Source organism: Miniopterus natalensis, chromosome 16 (assembly GCF_054644295.1).
Source record: "Miniopterus natalensis isolate mMinNat1 chromosome 16, mMinNat1.hap1, whole genome shotgun sequence".
Classification (NCBI taxonomy): domain Eukaryota; kingdom Metazoa; phylum Chordata; class Mammalia; order Chiroptera; family Miniopteridae; genus Miniopterus; species Miniopterus natalensis.
The window spans coordinates 21,373,878-21,393,615 of NC_142096.1; the positions used below are offsets into that span (position 1 = coordinate 21,373,878).

Genomic DNA, 19,738 nt, shown 5'->3' on the forward strand with positions numbered 1-19,738 from the left:
GAAAAGTTAACTTCTGTACGTGCTTTAAAATAATTCCGACAGCCCTGGCCGGCGTGGCTCAGTTGGCTGGGCATCGGCCTGTGCACGGAAAGATCGTCGCGTCCCTGCATCAGGGCCTCTGCCCCTCTGCTCCCTCTGCCCCGTCAGCTCCTGCCACACCTTGTCCTTCCCTAGAGACGTCCTTTCTGGTCACCTTACCTGAAGGGCTGCCTGCCCTGTCACATTACCCGAAGCCCCCAAATCTTAACAGGTAAGCTCTTCATCCCATTACCTTCTTTTCTTATGGCATATATTATTGTGTAAGAGGATCTAACATTTATTTTTAACATTTTAGAATATACATTTCTTTATAAAGACTCCCAGGGCTTTGCTCAAATGTCACCTCCTCGGTAGAGCTTTCCCTGCCACCCTATCCCGTATCTCACCTCCCTCGCACGTCCTATGCTCTTCTCTGCCTTCTGTGGTTTCTCCGTAGCCCTTCACCACTAGCGGGCGTATACATTTTACTTATTTGTCTTATGCATTGTCTTTGTCATTACAATGAAAACTCCATGTTTTGCTGACAGCTGCATCTGTGGTGCCTAAACAGGCCTGGCATATAGTGGGTTTTCATTAAGTAATTTCTGAGTAAGGAACTTTTAAAATGTCTCCCGCTGGAAGACGAGCTCCACCAGGACAGAGACCTCTGGAGTGTCCGTGCCAACCCAGGGCCTGAGCAGGATGTAGCTCACACAGGTTTATGCAGCTACCTATAAAGGTGGCAAAGCTTCATGAAGTGAGGAGCTAGAAGATCGAAGAGGTGAGATAAGAACAGAGATGTGGGAGCGGGGGGCAGGGAGAAGGAAGCTGGTGAGAAAGCGGTCAGCTGGAAGAAACAGTACGGAACCCAAGTACATTCCACTTTAGAGACTGAACGTCTTTCCTAAGCATACTTGCCACCTCTCGTTATAAAACTGAGGTTTTCAAAGCTCTCGGGAGCCTAATGTGCAAATTATATGGTGGGTCTGAGTGGAATGGAATGGGAGGGTGATGGGAAGTCAATGACCAAAGTGTTACTCTTCATTTTCTTTTCAAAACCAGAGAGATACCATATTGGGGGAGGGGGGGTGCAGAAAAATGTTTCTAAATTCAGCTTTACACAATAGCAATAATTGTCTTATTTAAAACAGTATTTCTTGCTTGAGTTTGTGCATATGTATGAGAAATCGATTCTGTATACAAGTTAGAAGGCAAAAGAAAATGCAAATAAATACTGGGTGGTGAGAAATCCAATTACACAGAACACTAGGAAATCAAACACAGCCATCTAAGTGGAAGGTTCTAGAATACCTGTGCCTTCCCATATCTCGCCCGTGGACTCTGAGGATATTTGCGAATTAATTCTTCAAATGCTGTCACTGCTTCTTCAATTTTTCCCTGTGAGGAAGAGGTAATAACAGAAATACAATAAATTCAAATGCATAATGCTACTCAATACAGTTATTAAATATTCAATAAGTAATTCTGTCAAAATTTCCTGGACACCATTCTGAGTTTAAAGACAGTTTTATCTAAGATTTTAAAAAATTAACTGTATTATGGAAACATAAAAATAGAAATGCACATAAATATACTTTATCTTTTAAAAGACAGGAGTCTGACAAATGATGTAATAGTCTTCGTTAAAGAAATTGCATATTCCCTCTATATGTATAATTCCCACATACATGCATTCTTAAAGAAATACTTAGGTGTTACGTTGGGGAAGAATATTGCTGGCAGCTAGAATGTCTTGGTCTGCGATGAAGTCTGAAGCACCTGTGAAAACGGTGGGGCACAAGCATGCAAGGGTCACGTGGCCGTGGTTCCTGTCACCCACTGACAGGGTTGATTTGGCTCCTCTGGTTGCCTGGAGGGCCTCGCTGCCTCAGTGTCATGGGACCCCTCCCAGAGCTCACGTGGGCTCTTAAGAAGATGGGCCACGCACCTTCGATAGATCTCTGACCACCACTGCACAGTAAGAAATGCAGGATATGCAACAGGTACACAGGTGAGGTCTTCGCAGGGGGCTGAGGCGACCTGACTGCATCAGCACCATTCCACAGCCCATTCTGCCTGTGTCCTGGTGCCTAACACATGGCAGCAGGTCAAGGGTATTTGGAGCCGTGGGGCAGAGACAGATTTTCTGAGTTGAACTTTCCCAGGCCCTCAGCTCCCTATAAATTGGTAAATCCACTTAGCGCATGCTCACTGCTATTTCTGTGTTTTGTCCCTCACCGAGTTTTCATACAACAAAGCTGACCTACAGTGTGGCTGTGCAAAGCAAACTGTACGGTCTACCAATTGTTACTTACACTTATTTCCCAAGGACAACCTGACCGTTAACGTTCTTTACAATCATTCCTTTACCTAGATATCATGGAAGGAGGTTTTCTGCACCCTCTCACAGGCCGTCAGGTGCTGAGGGCAGGTGAAAAACAGGTGCACAGCGTAGTGGTTCTGAGAGCAGGCCCCGGAGCCAGGCTGACTGGGGAGAGTCTGGGCCCCACCACTTAGAAGGTGTGTGACCTGTGACAAGTAACTGATGACTTTGCCTTAGGTGCCTGGCCTGTCAAATGGGTATCATGAGGGCCCTTGACTACCTTGTGACTACCTATAAAGTCAAATCCCAAAACATACATAAAGTGTTTGTAGACACTACAGAGAGCATAGAAAGCATTGAACAATGTTACCTATTATTGTTGTTGCTGCTATTATTATTATATTACCGTGGTGTGTGGGGGACGTGTGTGCCAGCACAAGATAATGGGGCTCATCCCATATAAGTCTCTTACCAGGCAGACAGGGAGGTTAAGACAAAGTAAGTGAAGACTTGGATGTAAGGCCAGGAACACATTCTCTAAGTTACATTTATTTTCAGAAATAAATTGTATCACTATTTAAAATATGCTATCCCTCTCACAATATTAAATTTTTTTTTCCTGAGCAGTAGATTCACAGCAAAACTGAGAAAAGCATCTAGAGATTTCACATATGTCCCCTACCCCAACATAAGCCCAGGCTCCCCATAATCAACACCCTGCACCAGAGCAGAACATTCGTTACAACCAATGAGCCTACACTGACGCAGTGTAATCACCCGAAGTTCACGATTTACCTTAGGGTTCACTCTTGTATATTCTATGGGTTTAGATAAAAAGATAAATGCACACTGTCTGTATTCACCATTATAGTATAATGCAGAGTAGTTTCACTGCCCTAAAGTTTTCCTGTGCTTTGCCTGTTCATCCCTCTACTGTCTCCATAGTTTTGCTTTTTCCAGAATGTCATACAATTGAAATCATAGAGTAGGCAGCCTTTTCAGATTAGCTTCTTTCACTTAATAATACACATTTAAGGTTCCTCCATGCCTTTTCATGGCTTGATATCATGTTGTTGTTGTTGTTTTAGTGCTGAATATTTCACTGTCTCGATGTCACACACAGTTTCATCAGCTTGTTTCCTACCTATAGAATTTTGGGAGTCTGTTGGCCTTCTTTCAGTTTGTCCTATCTCTTTCAGTCCAAGGTGGCAGTACTTCTGATATAATATTCTCAAAAATCTTATGGTTCTCCTGTGTATGTCATAGGAATTCACACCGTTAGATAAGAGTCACAGACCCTCCCGGGATAATCCCATTTCTATTTTTGGCTTCTGCTGAGAGGGTTGACTGAGTCACACACCTAATCTCTTTAGTTTCCAATGGCTGCTGTTAAAAATGATCACAAACTTGGGGGCTTAAAACAACAGAAAGTTATTCTCTCAGAGCCCTGAAGACCAGAAGTCCAAATCGGTTTCACTGGGCTGAAATCAGGAAGCCCGCAGAGCCATGCTTCCTCCAGAGGCTCCAGGGGGGAGTCTGTTCCATGCATCCCTCCAATCTTCACTTTTGAATAACAATATTCATAACAAATTTGCTAAATTATTTTGTTTCTGCTTGACATTTCCTTAGGTTATAAAAATAATAGAATACTTTGGCTTTGTCCTAGGCATCTTTTGGATCCCCTTAAGACAGAGGCTGTGTGGCCTTCTTAAAAAGGTACCATCTTGCAAAGTAAATGCTCTTCGTCTGAAAAAATTTCCCTTCCCTAGGTTCTAACTAGGGAATACAGCTTCTAACACTATTGCGCAATTCCTATTTTTAAAAAACTCAACTGCAAGATACAATGCTTGTGAAAATTGCCTGAAAATCATCTGTTTTTCAGCATAGCTTATATTTAATCTTAAGACCAAGACACTTCACTGGGGTACATGTACTTAGGACCTACTGTTTTGGTATGAGGCCAGAGGCATGAAGAACATAAAGACATACCCCTGCAGACGTCCTGGAGAACCTGTGGTGTGACATGAGGGAAGGGGCTGTGTGGTCAGCCCATCACTATGCCCGTCACGAAGATCTACAGCTGGGTGTTTCTCTCTGGACTTGGTTTACTTCCTTTCTAGCACTGTTTACAGCCCGTGGGGTGACCTTTCTTGTGTTGGCCCTCCTCTAACTTCAAGTTTTCCTTTCTCTTTCCTTTTTTCCCCCCTCACTTATAATACAAGAATAATAATAAATAATTCCAACAAATAAATATTTCAGAATATAGCTTCAAATGTTTTTTCTGGGGGTAAAAAGTTTTAAACAATAAATATTATTTTTTTAAAAACAGATTATGGACATAGGTTCTGATCTATACATTTTTGAAGGAAAAATAAAGTGACCTCGCGCTTCCATGTAGCACAGTATTTGAAGCTAGGACGTGAGCTGAGACTGGCCCTCCTCTGCCTGGGACATGCCTTAGGGGAGCCTCCACTCTTCCAGCGCAGTCAGTTGCATCATTTGAAACTACCAGCTATAAAACCACCCGGAAAGACTGAATTATGCTGCTGACTCAGTCAATAATTTGGCTCCCTGCTGTTTCAGAAGCAGGAGTTGTCTACGTAGTCACTTCTTTCTCCTTCATTTACCCTGCTATAGATACCGGGTGCTCCTTGAGGGAAGCAGCATAATTTCTCCAACTAAGCAAAAACCAAAATATACCCCATGGATTGTTCCAGCACCTTTCTGTCCCCCTGACCTATTTGCCCCAGGATAACCGAACCTTTCTTTACCATTCACTCTGATTACATAAAAATCCTTCTCTAAAGCTCTTTGTTTGTTCTTTATCCCAACAGTCACCTGTTTATAGGCATTTCACATCTGCATATATGGCATTTAGTGCCAAGGAAGGAGAGACGACCAAACCAGGCGACAGAAAAAGATTCCTGCTGCACGTCTATCAAGAAATGAAAATTTCCTAAAAATAGTAGATGGCTTCCTTTGATAAAGTCAAGCAAGACAGACTCAGAAATCATTCCATGGGGATAATTTAATGAGCAATGACTTTGCTGCAATGGTCTTTGGAGTTGCTCCATTTTTCCTGGCAGGTAATGAGGGTCGGCCAAGCCTTGGCTCTGCGTGCAGAAGCCTTCGTGCTTGCTGGTACATTCCCAAAAAATGTGTGGGAAGCACATTCTAGAAACCATGCCAGTTTCTAACTTGGGTTTTTCTTTTTTAAAATTGTTGTTGCTTATTTACTTATAGTCCCAATGTCCCTTTTTTTGCAGCCAAAGTCTACAGATAAAAAGAGGATATTACAGAAAAACTAAATGCTGATTACAAAGCAAAACATAAAAAGCCACCCTGAAAACTGGAGGTGCCTGAGGTTAACCCCAAGCGAGAAGAATGTTAAACCTACTGCCTTTTTACCCAACAGTAACTGTCCTGAGAGTACTGGATTTACCTATATTTTCATTTGGATTGAGGTGCTATAAAATTAAAATCTCCACTTATATGGTACTTGACAGTATTTGCTGCTTTCCCCCCCAATCTCATTTGCTCTTTACGAAACCCTTAACAGAAAGTACCATCATTATTCTCATTTTTTTAAATAAGAAAACTGAGGCTCAGAACGGCCAAATGATTTGCCCAAAGCTATAGGACTAGAATGTGATGGGAGCAGGCTGACCCCAAGGTCCGCCGGCCTGGAGGTGAGTTCTGTTTCCACTTGGCCATTGCAGCTGCCCTTTTTCTTATCATCTGATTCATTTCACGTGGGAAGCTGACATCCCTGGGGGAAATCCCACTCTATTCCAAGGTCGTTTCTCTTAACATTTCTTTTTAACAAATCAAGAGTAATGCCTGAGTTTATTTAGCTAAACCATTGCACGTTTCTGCACAAAACAAAAACATCAACCTACCCTTTTACGGAGTTTTTCTGCAGCATCAAGTTCAGCTTTAATAGTCTTATCAAATTTATTTAATAGTTTAGGCTTCTTTTTCTTAACTGAAAGAAAACAGAGGTTTTTATTTATTTATTTATTTTTGTCTCGAAATCGTTAAGAATCGTGATTTACAACTAGTGAGAAAGCATGTGTTGGTCCCAGTCCTACAAGAGCAAGAGCAAGCTCACTGCTGGTTCACCTTCCCGCCCCCAGGACAACACAGCCTTTCCTCATGTGCTCAAAGGAGTTGCTAGGGGACTGCGCGAAGACTAGTATACCAGTTTCTGGAATGAAAATGGTAGGTATGATTTCTAAACTCTTATGAAAAATTTGTTGGCAAAGTCCAAAAGACTGCTTAAAACAGTTTTTGAATATATCTATAATGTTTCTGGTCAGGTAAATATGAAAGAGCAAGCTATTTATTCTCAATGGAGTCAAGTAAACAGAATCTTAGTCTAGCACTCAAGCCCTCCCATTGCACCACGGACCCGTAGCTCTGGCTGCAGTCCATACTTCTGCCAAAGTGGACTGTCCCATGTTCCCCAAATAAGCTTTGTGCCATTTCTGATGCTACTTTCCCCAAACTAAATGGCCCATTCCTTAAGGCTGTCAGATGAAAATATGCCCTCCTTCAACAACTACCACCTTGCCCGGCCGGGCGTGGCTCAGCGGCTGAGCGTCGGCCTAGGATCCAGGCGATTGGGGTTCGATTCCCAGTCAGGGCACATGCCCGGGCTGCGGGCTCGATCCCCAATTGGGGGCATGCAGGAAGCAGCCGATCAATGACTCTCATCACTGATGTTTCTCTTTCTCTCTCTCCCTCTCCCTTCCTCTCTCTGAAATCAAAAAAGATATATTAAAAAAAAACCCCAAAAACAAAAAACCCACCACCTCCTTATAAAGTTTCTCCACCTATCACTCAATCAAATGGTGTCTCTCTCTCTCTGTGTCTCTGTCTCTTCCCCTCTCCATGCCCCCCAAAACTGAGTCCACAGTACCCTCCTTTCTGGCATATGGCTTTTATTATAACCATTTGTGCACTGATCTTTGTGCCTTTCCAAACCATAAGCTCCTGCAGAGTGGCTCCACGTCTTGGAGCAAACTGAACTTGCTCATGCTTGCGTGGCTGGGCGCCACCCCTTTTCTTCCTCCCCGGAGCAAACACAAAGTCTGAGCATCCTGCAGGGAGGGGCGGCCCCACAGGGGAAGTGGGGCTATTCCATGCTGCTTGGAGGAGGCAGGCATGCCTAATTCTGGGGGTCAGTATGAAGAAACCCATTATCCCTGCTCATCTCAGCCCCATCCTTTAAATCAGCTCTCTTCAGTAATAAAACTGACACTTGGATCACTGTCCCTTTATTTCTTGTAAATTTCTGAAGTTGCTTTGCTGTTTTGTTTATCCTACCTTCCTCTTCTCCCCTTTCTGAACTCTCAGGCCCTCTAGGATTTAAAAATATAAATGCCTAAAACAGAGGGTGAAAAAATAGTGGATACTGGGCATTTTCAACTGCATGCCATCATATGTTAGCATACATGCCGAGGATATGGAAAATGAAGTGACTTTTGACTGAGATGTGGATTTACAGGGGTGAGAATTATCACCTCAGCCCTGGCTCACGTTTCTGAATTGCTCATTTTGGTTTTGCAGGAGTGTTTGTCAGAAAAGTGCCAGCAGGATCTGGGAAGTCTGAGTGCATCGGAGTAGAGGGTTTTACTGTTAGCATCACAAGTTTTCCCAAATGCATTTCCCATGTTACACAGTTAAAATTAACATGAGATTTATTTATAAGGAGAAAAAAAAACTGTTGACAGTTCAGGACATCCAAAATAGTCAACATTAAAATAATATGCCTGCTAAACAGCCAGATTGGATCTTAGTGTCAAAATATTTCAATGCCATCACAAAAACAGATAAAATATTAAAAATCTCAAAGCACCTGTTACCAAGAAATTACTCTGTCCCATCTTTTCACACATCTTCCTATATAATAGCTCCTCACGATGGCTCCTTTCTCTAAAATTCAAGTTTTGTCCTATGATTATTTTCATTTTAAAATGTATAAAAAGCCTAAGGCAATTTCCCCAATTATAAAAACACACAGATCTCTTCCTTTTAGTTCTGGGGAGGCACATGGTCCTGCTGCCTGAAGGACAATAGGCTCTGATGGTTGTGACGGGACCAGGGAGGACTCTCTCAAGTTGGGCCTCACTTTTCTCATGTACAAATGAGTGACTAGGCCGGTTCTCTTAAGGTCTCTTTGAACTGGGAAACCCTGTGCTTCTAATTTTCAGTTAATTTAAACCATGTTAATAATCTTTCAAAGCAGACCTACAGCGCACTGGAATGAGTTGTTAATTTTGTTGAATGTGGACCTTCAAAAACTGTCTACGCTATATTAGACTCCGTCTTTTTTTAATCACTGCGATTACGTGTTTTATCATTTTCCAAAACCACAAAGGGGGGAAAAGTGGCCAGCTGCATTTGAAACCCTGACTTCCCTTGCCACGCCATGGCCGAAACATTAAGAGAAAATAAAAAGGCAGAGAAGGAAAATAAGAGTAATTAAAGGCATGAGAAAAGCACTAATGATACATCCTTAGATTATACAGAAATTAATGGTGATTCCTTTTCATTTCCACTTAGTCCAGGAAGAAGACTTTTATATCATGATGCATGGGGAGAACGGGTCCACCGATAAAAACAGACTCTGCATTACTATGTCCTAGACCCGTTCCCTTGAAGAGAGTGACAAAAGTGGCAGTGTCTGCCGCAGGTGGACAGAAGAGCAATGATTCCCCAACCGGTCTCCCTGCTTCCCACCTGCTCCCATGCTCCACACTGTCCTGAGGATCTTTCTGAAACAATCTCTCCATTTATCCCCAATGCTTTAAATACACCCATGGACCCCCAGAACATACCAAAGAAAAACCAAATTTCTTAGAACGGCATCCGAGCAATCCTGCTCCCAGTTACCCACCCGAGAGAAATGAAAACACGCGTCCACACAGTCTCCTACGCGCATGTTCACCACAGCACTGTTCCTAACAGCCAAAAGTAGAAAAAGCCCAAACGTCCGTCAGTGGTGAATGCACAGGCAATGCGTGGTAGAGCGGTCCCACGGAATATTCAGCCGTAACCCGCAAACCTGCAACAACACGGCTGCACCTCAGACCATTATGTTAGGTGAACGGGGCCAAATGGAAAAGGCTACTGACTGGATGATGCCCTTAATACAACATTTTGGAAAAGGGAAAACAGTAGGGAAAGAAAACAGATATGTAGTTTCAGAGGCTGGGGGTGGGGTGGGGAAAGAGGTTGAGTACAAAAGGCACAAGAGAATTTGGGTTATGAAGTTCTGCATCTTAACTGTGGTGGAGAAACTGTATCTAGATGTCTATGTGTGAGTCAAATCTCAGCCCTGAGCGCCTGGACACATAGTTTGGACTTACTGTATGAAAGCACACCTCCAGAATGACTTAACAAAGCTGCTGGAAGAAGACACAAGCCACGTGATTCTCAATAAGGACTCTTATTATAGGTATAACAGTATGAAAAGCATTTGGACATCACGGCAGGCCTTTAAAAATAAAAAATTCAATCTGGTTTTTAGCACCGTCCCCCGACCATGTACCTATTTGGGGTCCTTAAACTCAACCAGGCTTAAGAGGCTCCACGCTGCACAAAAAGAAAAAGAAAAATTGCTCTTCTAGGCTTAACTAGGCCTCAGTGGCATCTATACGTTTTTCTTATGTAATATCTTTGCTACGTTTCCTACTCCCGATCGTCCCTCCTCCTTTTATTCATTCAACCCTCCAAGCATCCTTTTTTTAAAAAAATTTTTTGACTACTCTTGAACTGCGTCGAAATACGACTGTTCCTCAGTGTGTCACTGTACCCAGTGGACAGCGCCCCAGCCTCGGTCACGGACCCCTTCATTCACTCGCTCAGCTGTCTGCTCAAACGCCACTGTGTGCCAAGGACTGTGCTAGCTGCTGGGAGTTCAGCGGACCTTCCTCAAGGAGGCTGCAGTCTTGCTGGGGAGAAAGCTGTAAATGGGTAGCTCACCATTACAGGAATGTGTATACAGGGTGGACCAGGAGTGGTGCTACTCTGTTTGGGGGGGGGGAAGAGGCTTCCTGGGGAAACTGAGAACTCAAGTTTACCCAGGCACAGGTAGCATTCTAGGCAGAGGAAAGAGTATTTACTTTGTAATTCAATCACCAACGGAAACTTGTACTTTCCTCACTAGTTATTTTTCCTGTAAGTGACAGGCTACATTCCCCTGCCACTTGGATCCTAGGGTTTGGTGCCATTGATGTGAATGTTCTTATTATGGGCATCCGGACTTTCCAGAATTTTGGAAAGCTCAAGGTAGAGATATTGCTCAGGGACCCCAGGAAACAGCTTGCTTTCTCCCCCCACCTGAGGACACGGCATCAGTGGTGCTGAGCCTGCTCCAAGAGCCAGGAGAGGCCGAGTGCGTGTTTAGGGGGTGTGGGTTTGGTGAGAGGATGCACACCCCGATTATGAAAGGACAGTAAGTAGCAGAGCAAGAATTGGGCTTCTGAACACGTGCAAGACAAAGAGTGGGCAGCTGTGGCCCCCACCCCAGCCATGCCAGGGGTTCTTGTTGCCCACGCTCGGGGTCACAGCATCTGCTCCTGCCGTGGGCTGTCACTTTGCTTTTCATGCTTTTGCATGGCTAATTAAGGACCTTAACTTAAGGGGGTGGGAGGGGGGTGGAGAGAGAAAGACAATATGAAAAATTTTCCCACCAACTCAAAATCCACCTGAAATGCTCTATTTATTCAAGGGAAATAACATACATCTTGGCTCTTTCCCAGTTGCGTTTGCTCGAACCAGCTTTACCGCCTTTCACGAATTGGCCCCTGGTCTCTATTTTCATCTCCGGTTACCTGTAAAGCAGTTTACATTTCCTTTGTGCAGCTTCTCAAAAATGGCATGAACTCGGACCCTCTGTGACTTTTCTCATGATTTTTTTTGGGGGGAAGGGCAGGAAAACCCATCTGTCTCACAAATACTCTGTATTTCAACTTTTGAGACCTCTAGTTTAAATGTCATTTCCTCTATCGAGTCATCTAAGACATCTTCATGCAAAAAAACCCCCCCAGAGTTCAGAAAGCATTTTGTTTCTAGAAAGAGTAAACTTCTCGGGCTGTGTTTAAGTGGGTTGTATATACAGTGTGCACTCGTCCTTGCCCCCCCCCCTTTGGTAGGATTGTTTATTTTCGTGAGAAAAGAACTGTGTCTTGCTCATAATTTGTTTCTAGCATTTAGCACGTGATCTATCCAATACAAAGTCTTCACGGAATGTTTGTGAACATCTGAACACACACAAGCATAAAGGAATTGAGACATTCCAGAAGGGGGAAGGGCCAAATCAATTTGTTATTTAGACTCGTCAGCTGTTTCTAAACATCAGAAAATTATAAGCAACCAAAATAAAGAATGAACTGAGAATAGCTTGCTTTATAAAAGACAATTAAAAAAAAAAAAGGAAGAAAAAAATAGAAACAAGGTATGTGTGAGGCAACCCCCACTGAACACTTTAGCGAGAACACAGATACTTATTTCATGTCTTGTTCCATTTTAGTTTTTCAATATATTGAGCAATTTAGAACACAAATGGCAGAAAACTAGACACAGCTAACTAGTAAGTTCTTCGCCTGGGAAGTTCAGCTCATTTGAGTAGAACATAAACACCACAGAGAAGCTTGCTTTTATGCCTGAATCACTGCTTAATGCCTTATGTTATTTGCTGATAACCACAGCTCACATTTTTTGATTACTTAGTCTGCTAGACATATGTAGCTTACGAAGGCTGCACAAACTGTATACAGGAGCTGGGGGCTGTCTCCGCGCCCATGTCCATGCTTTTGACCAATTTGTAGTGTCACTGGCATGTGGCTCTGAAGTTAAGGAACCAGGGTATCCCCGAGGGCTTTGAGAGGGCCGACAGAGTGGAATGAATTATTAGTGTATCATGTTGCGTAAAGGAAGGAGCTGAGCTTTGTACTACTTGTGTCAAAGGATAAAGGTAGTTAAATAACCACAGTAATTTTCCTTCATTTTGTGCCTCAAGGACCCAGTGTTTACGCATTGCACAGAGGCACCTTGGTCTAGCAGGGCGATCACGGGGTATGGAGTCTGGAGGCCAGGGTGTGAGCCTCAGCTCTGCCCGTCTCAGGCAACCTGCTCAATCTCACTTCCATGCAATGGGGATAATCTCTCACCTCCACCCACCAGCTACAAAGGGGCATATAATCATGACTTCCATCTATAATACTTTACTTTCTCTTACTTTAAAACTCTGCTCTTTTATTAAACAGAGATGTAAATGACACACCTTATTATCAAGTATTTGAGAAATTAATTTTTTTTTAAGATACCAGATTTGCTTTATGGTCAAATAATTCCCTGGCAGAGATTCTGGGCAACTAACAACTTTGCCACACTATACCTCTTGCCAGTGAGTATTTCCCGAGCCAACAAAGGACTAAGCAGCTATGGGGCAACACTACACTGCCTTTGCTCCCCAAACCCCACTGTCTGTTCTCTCACATAAAATATGAAAGACTGCTTTTTGTTATCGGTACCCAAAAGGGGAATCTGATGAAAAAATAATCTAAAGAGCAAAATGATTTAAGGGAAGGAAAAGTCAGACCAAAATAAGATATTAAAGAAAAATGTACTCTACATTCAAGATGCAGCCCGAAGCTGAAATAATCATGCAGCGCTTTATTGCGGTGTTACTCATGTTAATTAACAGCTAACCCAAGACAGACCCCACTACGTTTTAATCTTCTTGTATTCAAATTGGAAGGTAATTTTGCTTTTCTTTAAAAAATCAATGATACGTTTCAATATTAGAAGAAAAAAAGAACCTCTGAATTTATCTGGCAGTGAGGATATCTAAAAATTAAGACAAATGATAAAAAAGAAGGAAACAATAGTGTAAAACATTCAAGACTTCAAGACTCCAGTGCTAGGACTTTTGATGAAATTCTATCTGCTGGGTACAGGGACAGCAAGCCTCATCTACCAGGCCTCCTCCAAGGCATGGGCAGGGGACCTGGGTAGAAGCCCTCAGTTCTTTTCTCATTTAAAAGTGGGAATTGTGCATAGTATCCCACTGCTATGCTTCACACTGTGGTCTGGAATAAATCACTATCATATGGAGAAAGATCATGTCATTTGCTCCTGAGACACCCAATCGGCAGCCAGCCGTGGGCGTTTTCCTGGCAGGAGTCTCTGTATTGTCACTGTGAGAATGGAGAGTTAATGGGTTTGATCCCAAAACAACCCTTTCTGAGGCTACTTCCTCTCCTGCTACCTACCGTGAAGGTGCAGAGTACAGGGAGGCGAGGGAAATCCGGGCAGCTCCGGGGAGGCCCTCTCACCCGCCGGCCGCGACTGCACACTTGCAGGAAGGAGGGGGTGCCCCCCTTTGCCTCTTACAGCTGAGGAATAATGGGCTTCTGCGCTCCTCAGAAATAAATATGAACTACACACCAGCAGGAGTTCAATATTCAAAGCTGAATCTGAACAGTTAGCAAAAATAGTTTTCAGCAGAGAGACACTAACTAATACAACCCAGTAAACATTAGATAAAGGGCAATTGTTTTCATCTGCCCCTTCTCTTGAACTAATGTGGGATTCAGCTGAGAGCACTCAAAGGAGCCAGCAAGTATTCCAGTTTATTAAACGTAGTCCGCTGTGTCCCCATGGGCTTAATTTCAGTAAATTATACATCGCTCCCCTTCTACAGTAATAATCCTTTAACAGATGTGACCCCATATGTTATATTAGAAATTTCAGAGACGCTAAGTGATGTGTTTTCTATACATAACAAAACTGCTTCAGTCCACGGGCTGACCAACAGCTGCTTCCAACACTGAATTTCAGCTCCACGTGCACTGTTCCATGAAAGAATAGCCACCTTCCCCAAATTTTATTTTAGATACAGTTCTAACAGTCTTGGTCTTCTGGTTCGCTAGCCCTTAACTTACTGCAAGTAGCAAATTAGAAAGAGGGAGTGAAGGTTGCTTGAATCAGATACAAAATGAGCAGCGAGAAGTAAAAGCTAGGAGACTGAGGTAAGAAAGACAAAAACCCCCCGAAACACACCCAGCTCAAACAGTATTGTAATATGAGCCAAAAGGTGCAGAGGTAAACAGTGCTCTGGACTTCAACAGCCTCGAAGGGCATCCCTGCGCAATAACTGATGTTCAGTAAAATGGGCATGACCGCCCTGGCCAGGTGGCTCAGTTGGTTGGGGCATCGTCCCATATACCAAAACAGGTTTCAGGTTTGATACCAGTTGGGGTGCATACGGGAGACAACAGATTGCTGTTTATCTCTTACATCGATGTTTCTCTCTCTCTCTCTCTCTCAACATGTCCTCGGATGAAGATCACCAAGGAAAAGTTAAATTACGTGCAGGATACAACTTAAGTAGGTGGATGGAGATGCATAAGAAGTATTTTAGAAAAATATCTACCAACTTTTGTTAATTTTGTTTAAATAGTGTTTAAAGGTATTTAAAGTCATCTTTAAGTATCTGCTTCTATGAAATATTGATTTCCAAGTAATGTCAAATAAAACAATAATTTCCTAGCCTGGCTGTACATCAGAATTACCAGGGAAATCCAAAACAAGATAAACATTCCCAAGCACCATCAAATAAGAATCATGAAGGGAGGGATAATTTTGCTCTGCAACATCTCATATATATCAAAAGAGTAGTATATATTATATGAATGAATAATTTAGGTATTTGTAAGCTTAGTTCTTAATACTACCTTATTTTTTTATTTGCGTGTTCAGATGTCGACAAGAATCTATATGTTTGGTGTTTATCAGCATTAATATTGGCTGGTTTTGTTGATTATGTCTTCTAAGAAAGAAGTTATATCTGATTCATATTTTTTTAGACATTATCTGAGGTTTCACTCAACCCAAGTGGAAAATTTTAAATATAATTTTATCATTGCAAGGAGAAAAACCCCAAAGTTTCTCTCTGTGTAGTAAAAATGAAAATCTGATATGACAGAATTTGTAGGAGTGGTGGTAGATATGATAAGATGGCCACAAACTTTCAACAAGCAACCCAACTGGAAAGATCTGGGTCTCTGAGGAATGAAAAAGAGCTGAGTTTTCTTGAGCGATAAAGTGACAGATAAACTATTTCTGATACTTTAACAAATAGAAAACACCAGCTTTTCACTGCAGACAAATGTGACTATGGATCAGTAACAGAGACATAAACCCATAATTATATATTGAAAAATAAAGCCATTGCCTTTATGTAATAGAAGTAGCAGAAACGATAATAAAGAAGAGGAAATGTTATCTTCAAATACTAAGGCTGAGAGCATACTTTAAAAACAAAATCTCGCCCGGCCGGGCGTGGCTCAGCGGCTGAGCATCGACCTAGGATCCAGGAGATTGGGGTTCGATTCCCGGTCAGGGCACATGCCCGGGTTGTGGGCTGCAGCCGATCAATGACTCTCTCATCATTGATGTTTCTCTCTCTCTCTCCCTCTCCCTTCCTCTCTGAAATCAATAGAGGTACATTTAAAAAAAAAATCTCATTTATAAATATTTCCATATCATATACAAAACAATGATTTGAAAGATAGTGTACATCAGATAATGAAGGGTAGTGATCCCTGAGAGTAAACAAATTCTCAAAACCAGTAATAAAAAGAAAAACTCTAAATGTAGACAGGAAGAATAGACATGTTATAAAATGGGAAAATAAAAATAAGGGTCATAGCAGATTTCTTATTAGAAAAAAACAGAAGGGAGAAGAGAGTGGAGCAATATTTTTTTAAGTACTTTACAGAGAAAATTTCAACTGAGAATTCTATACCCAGTAAAAGTATCTCCCAAAACAAGAAAGACCTAAAGGATTTTTTAGACATACAAAAGCTTAAAGAATTCACCACCAACTGGCTGGCACTACAAGATATATTAAATGACATCCTTCAGGCACAAACAAACTAATTACCAAAATTCTGTGGCATACCAAGTAATACACAGGTGTCCCCAAAACGTATATACACTTTAACAGCTGATAACTCAATTTTGAAAATGACATGCATTTTAATAAACACTGTCTTTGTAATTATTCCAAGTGTGTGCATACATTTTTTTGGGGGGACACCTTATATATTTTGCTGATCAGACAAAAAAAAAATTTGATATAATTTTGACTCGTTTGCATTAGATGGCTATTGTTGTATTGGCTGCTGTCATTTTTTATTTGACCATCTAAGAGAAAAGAGGTCAGTGTCCTGACTAAATAGTCAGGCATTGCATGTTTTAAAAATTCTTGCTGCACACTGGTTGAAAATCAACGATATAAAGGAATAAACTATTACATACAACATAAATGAATGTCAAAATAATCGTTGCGTGAAGGAAGCCAGACAAAAAAGGGCATATAAGCTCTGATTCCACTTACACCAACTTCTAAGAGATGTAAACTAACGGACAGGGAGGGACCTTAGTGGACAGGAGGGGCGTGCAGGATGCGCAGACAGTAGAGATCACAGAGGGGCACAAGGAAACTTTTGGTATCACTGATACGGTGATCATCTTGATTGTGGTGAGGGTTTCATGTCTCTACATATGCCAAAACTTATCAAACTGCAGGTTTTAGGTGAAGCTGATCATATATTAACTGCATTTCAATAAAGCTGTTACAATAAAAACATAAATTAACAATACTTCCTGAATATCATAATTGGATACTTCCCTGGATAGTCAGTGGTTACATTTCCTTAAGTGTCTTATGAATTTATATTCTTAGAGTTTTTCTGAAATGGGATCCAAATAGGGTCCAAAGATTGCAATTGGTTTTGTCTCAAACAAATGAGGCAGAACTTTCCACAGAATCTTGTGAGATATTAATTGTCCAATAAGAAATATTGAAGAGTGCCAAAAATATTTTAGAACATCAGAAACTAATGTCCAATCATTCTACAGAAAAGAAAATCCAATCTAGAATCTGAAAATCTGCTCTGATCTGTTTATCTCAACTGCATTAATTTGCTTATCCAATCTCTAGAGGAACGTGTATATCATTTTTCAAACCACTGACAAACACCTACTGGGTGCCTCACAAGGTATTATGCTGCTTAGTGTAGGGGATAACAAGATGACTAGAATATAATCCTCCTATAGACTGAATGTCTGTGTTCCCTCAAAATTCATATGATGAAATCGTAACTCCCAAGGTGATTATAGTCAGAGGTGATTAGGTCAGGGGGGCAGAGGTCTCCTGAAGAGAATTCCTGCTTTTATAAAAGAGAATCCATAGAGCTTCCTGGTCCTTTCTACCACGTGAGGACAGTGAGGTGGCACCATCCATGGACCAGACACCAGTTCTGCCGGCATTTTGACCTTGGGCTCCCCAGCCTCCAGAACTGTGAGAAACAGACACCCAGTTCATGGTTATAGCAGCTCAGAGGGACTGAGAGAAATCTGTCCTCAAATAAGTTAGACATTAGAAAGTGTATGTGTGTGTTGGGGAGGGGGGGAGATTAATGATTAGAATAGAAGCTTGAAAATTAACAGGCAAAACAAGAATTATAAAATACTGTGGGAACACAAGAAGCAAGGCATTACTTCTAATTGGAACGATAAAGTAAAAATTAAGGAGGAATCCTTAATTTTGAGCTGAGTCTTGAAGCACAGATCCAATATGGAATGAAGTAGAGGCACACACAAAAATCTTCCAAAAAAAGGAAAGTATGAGGTGGAAACATGAAAGAAGATTTTCAGGGATGTGTGAAAAGTCAGGTGGAATTCCATTGGGGTCTGTCTGGGTCAGGAATGGGGAGGGTCAAGGCTACAGAGGTGGCTTGGAGCCCTATTAGGGAGTTTCTTGAACAATATTCTGAGGAATCTAGACTTTGTCCCACAGACAGTGTCCTATAGCTGGTGGTTTTAATGAGTGGCTACATATAACCTATGTTTTGGGAAGTTTCCCTTGTCCTGAGTGTGCATACGTGGACAGGCAGGGAGGAGCAGCGGGAAGCGACTGCAAGAGTCAGAGGAGAGGCTGCCACAGGCTGCGGGAAGGGCAACGCAGGGACAGAATCACACTCCTGGCTAAATGAAATGACAGAATTTTTTTTTTTTGGGGGGGGGGCGGTAAGATTTGAACATAAGGCTCCTAGAAATAAATTTGAAAATATCAAAAATATTGTAATTTCTTATCAGTAAAACTTACATTCAAATAAACTTATTCTCACTTGAATTAAAAAATATATATGTTAATTCATTATGTTTACAGGCTATCATGTCTTTTAACAAAGCACTACTTACTGACCGTACGGTCACTTAGAAGGTGGTGACATTCTGAAACAGCACAGATTATTGTCAGCCCAGAAGATGCGATGTGCGTTGTGATTCTTTCTATGAATAATGTGTGGCTTATTTTTATGCAATAGCACACGTTTTGGTTTTTAACAGATGGCAAACTCTTCTTACCAGGGTTTTAAACTTGCACGCTGGGAATGAAAACTATTTATACAGTAAACACTTCAGCTGATCCTATCTTCGGACAAGTTTAATTAAACAATGAGATACTGAACAGCACAGTCAATCAGGCTCACGGGAGGCAGCAGGAGCTTGCTGCCTTGCTGAACACATAATTTTACCCCAGCAATTTAAAGCATCTGTGGAAACTAATGGCACTATTGAGTTTTGTAATAAATAAATCCCTTAAGCATTTAGCTTTTTTTGGTTTGCTGTTTTCAAACCCAGTGTTAAAGCTTTAACACCCAAGGTAGAAAGAAAGTGTAACTTACTCTTTAATGAGATGCCACTACCAGGATTGCTTAAATAGCTCTCCAGTACCCTCATGTCTCATTTGGCTTATAGATGTTCATTTCCCACATACAGACACTTTCTAGGGGCAATCCCTGAAGAATCAGTATTCTCCTCTTGCACTTAAGACATTAAATATATTGGACGATCATGAGGACTGAGTTCACCAAATTCATCAAGAGCTTCTTTAGAAACATACGCAAATAAATAGTATTAAACAGCATCTGGATTTGGGGTTTGCATATATTTTATATAAAATAATCACAGGAGGAAAAGTAGTGATTATAGTTGCTCGTATCTCTATAGTATGACACCAGTGACAAAGAGAAATGGTCACCAGACTTATACAAAAACTCCATCTTCGTATTTTATACATGAAAGAAGTAAAGCACCAAGAGGCTAAGAGACTTATTCAAGATCAAGTAACAAATAAGAAGCTCAACATCAGCCCGGCCAGCATGGCTCAGCGGTTGAGCATTGACCTATGATCCAGGAGATCATGGTTCGATTCCCAGTCAGGGCACATGCCCGGGTTGTGGGCTCGATCCCCAGTAGGGTGCGTGCAAGAGGCAGCCGGTCAATGACTGATCATTGATGTTTCTATCTCTGCCT

At 41.7% G+C, this 19,738-nt stretch overlaps 1 protein-coding gene across 1 annotated transcript in view; it reads right to left on the reverse strand.

The window, feature by feature from the left end:
* Positions 1 to 19,738, reverse strand: part of ASPH (aspartate beta-hydroxylase) — a 138,778-nt gene that overhangs the window by 32,046 nt on the left and 86,994 nt on the right. Inside the window, exons 18-19 of the mRNA XM_087825602.1 lie at positions 6,241 to 6,326; positions 1,330 to 1,416 (exon numbers count right to left, since the gene is read on the reverse strand). Of these exons, the coding sequence (XP_087681728.1) occupies positions 1,330 to 1,416; positions 6,241 to 6,326 (173 nt within the window). The remainder of the gene's footprint in view (positions 1 to 1,329; positions 1,417 to 6,240; positions 6,327 to 19,738) is intronic.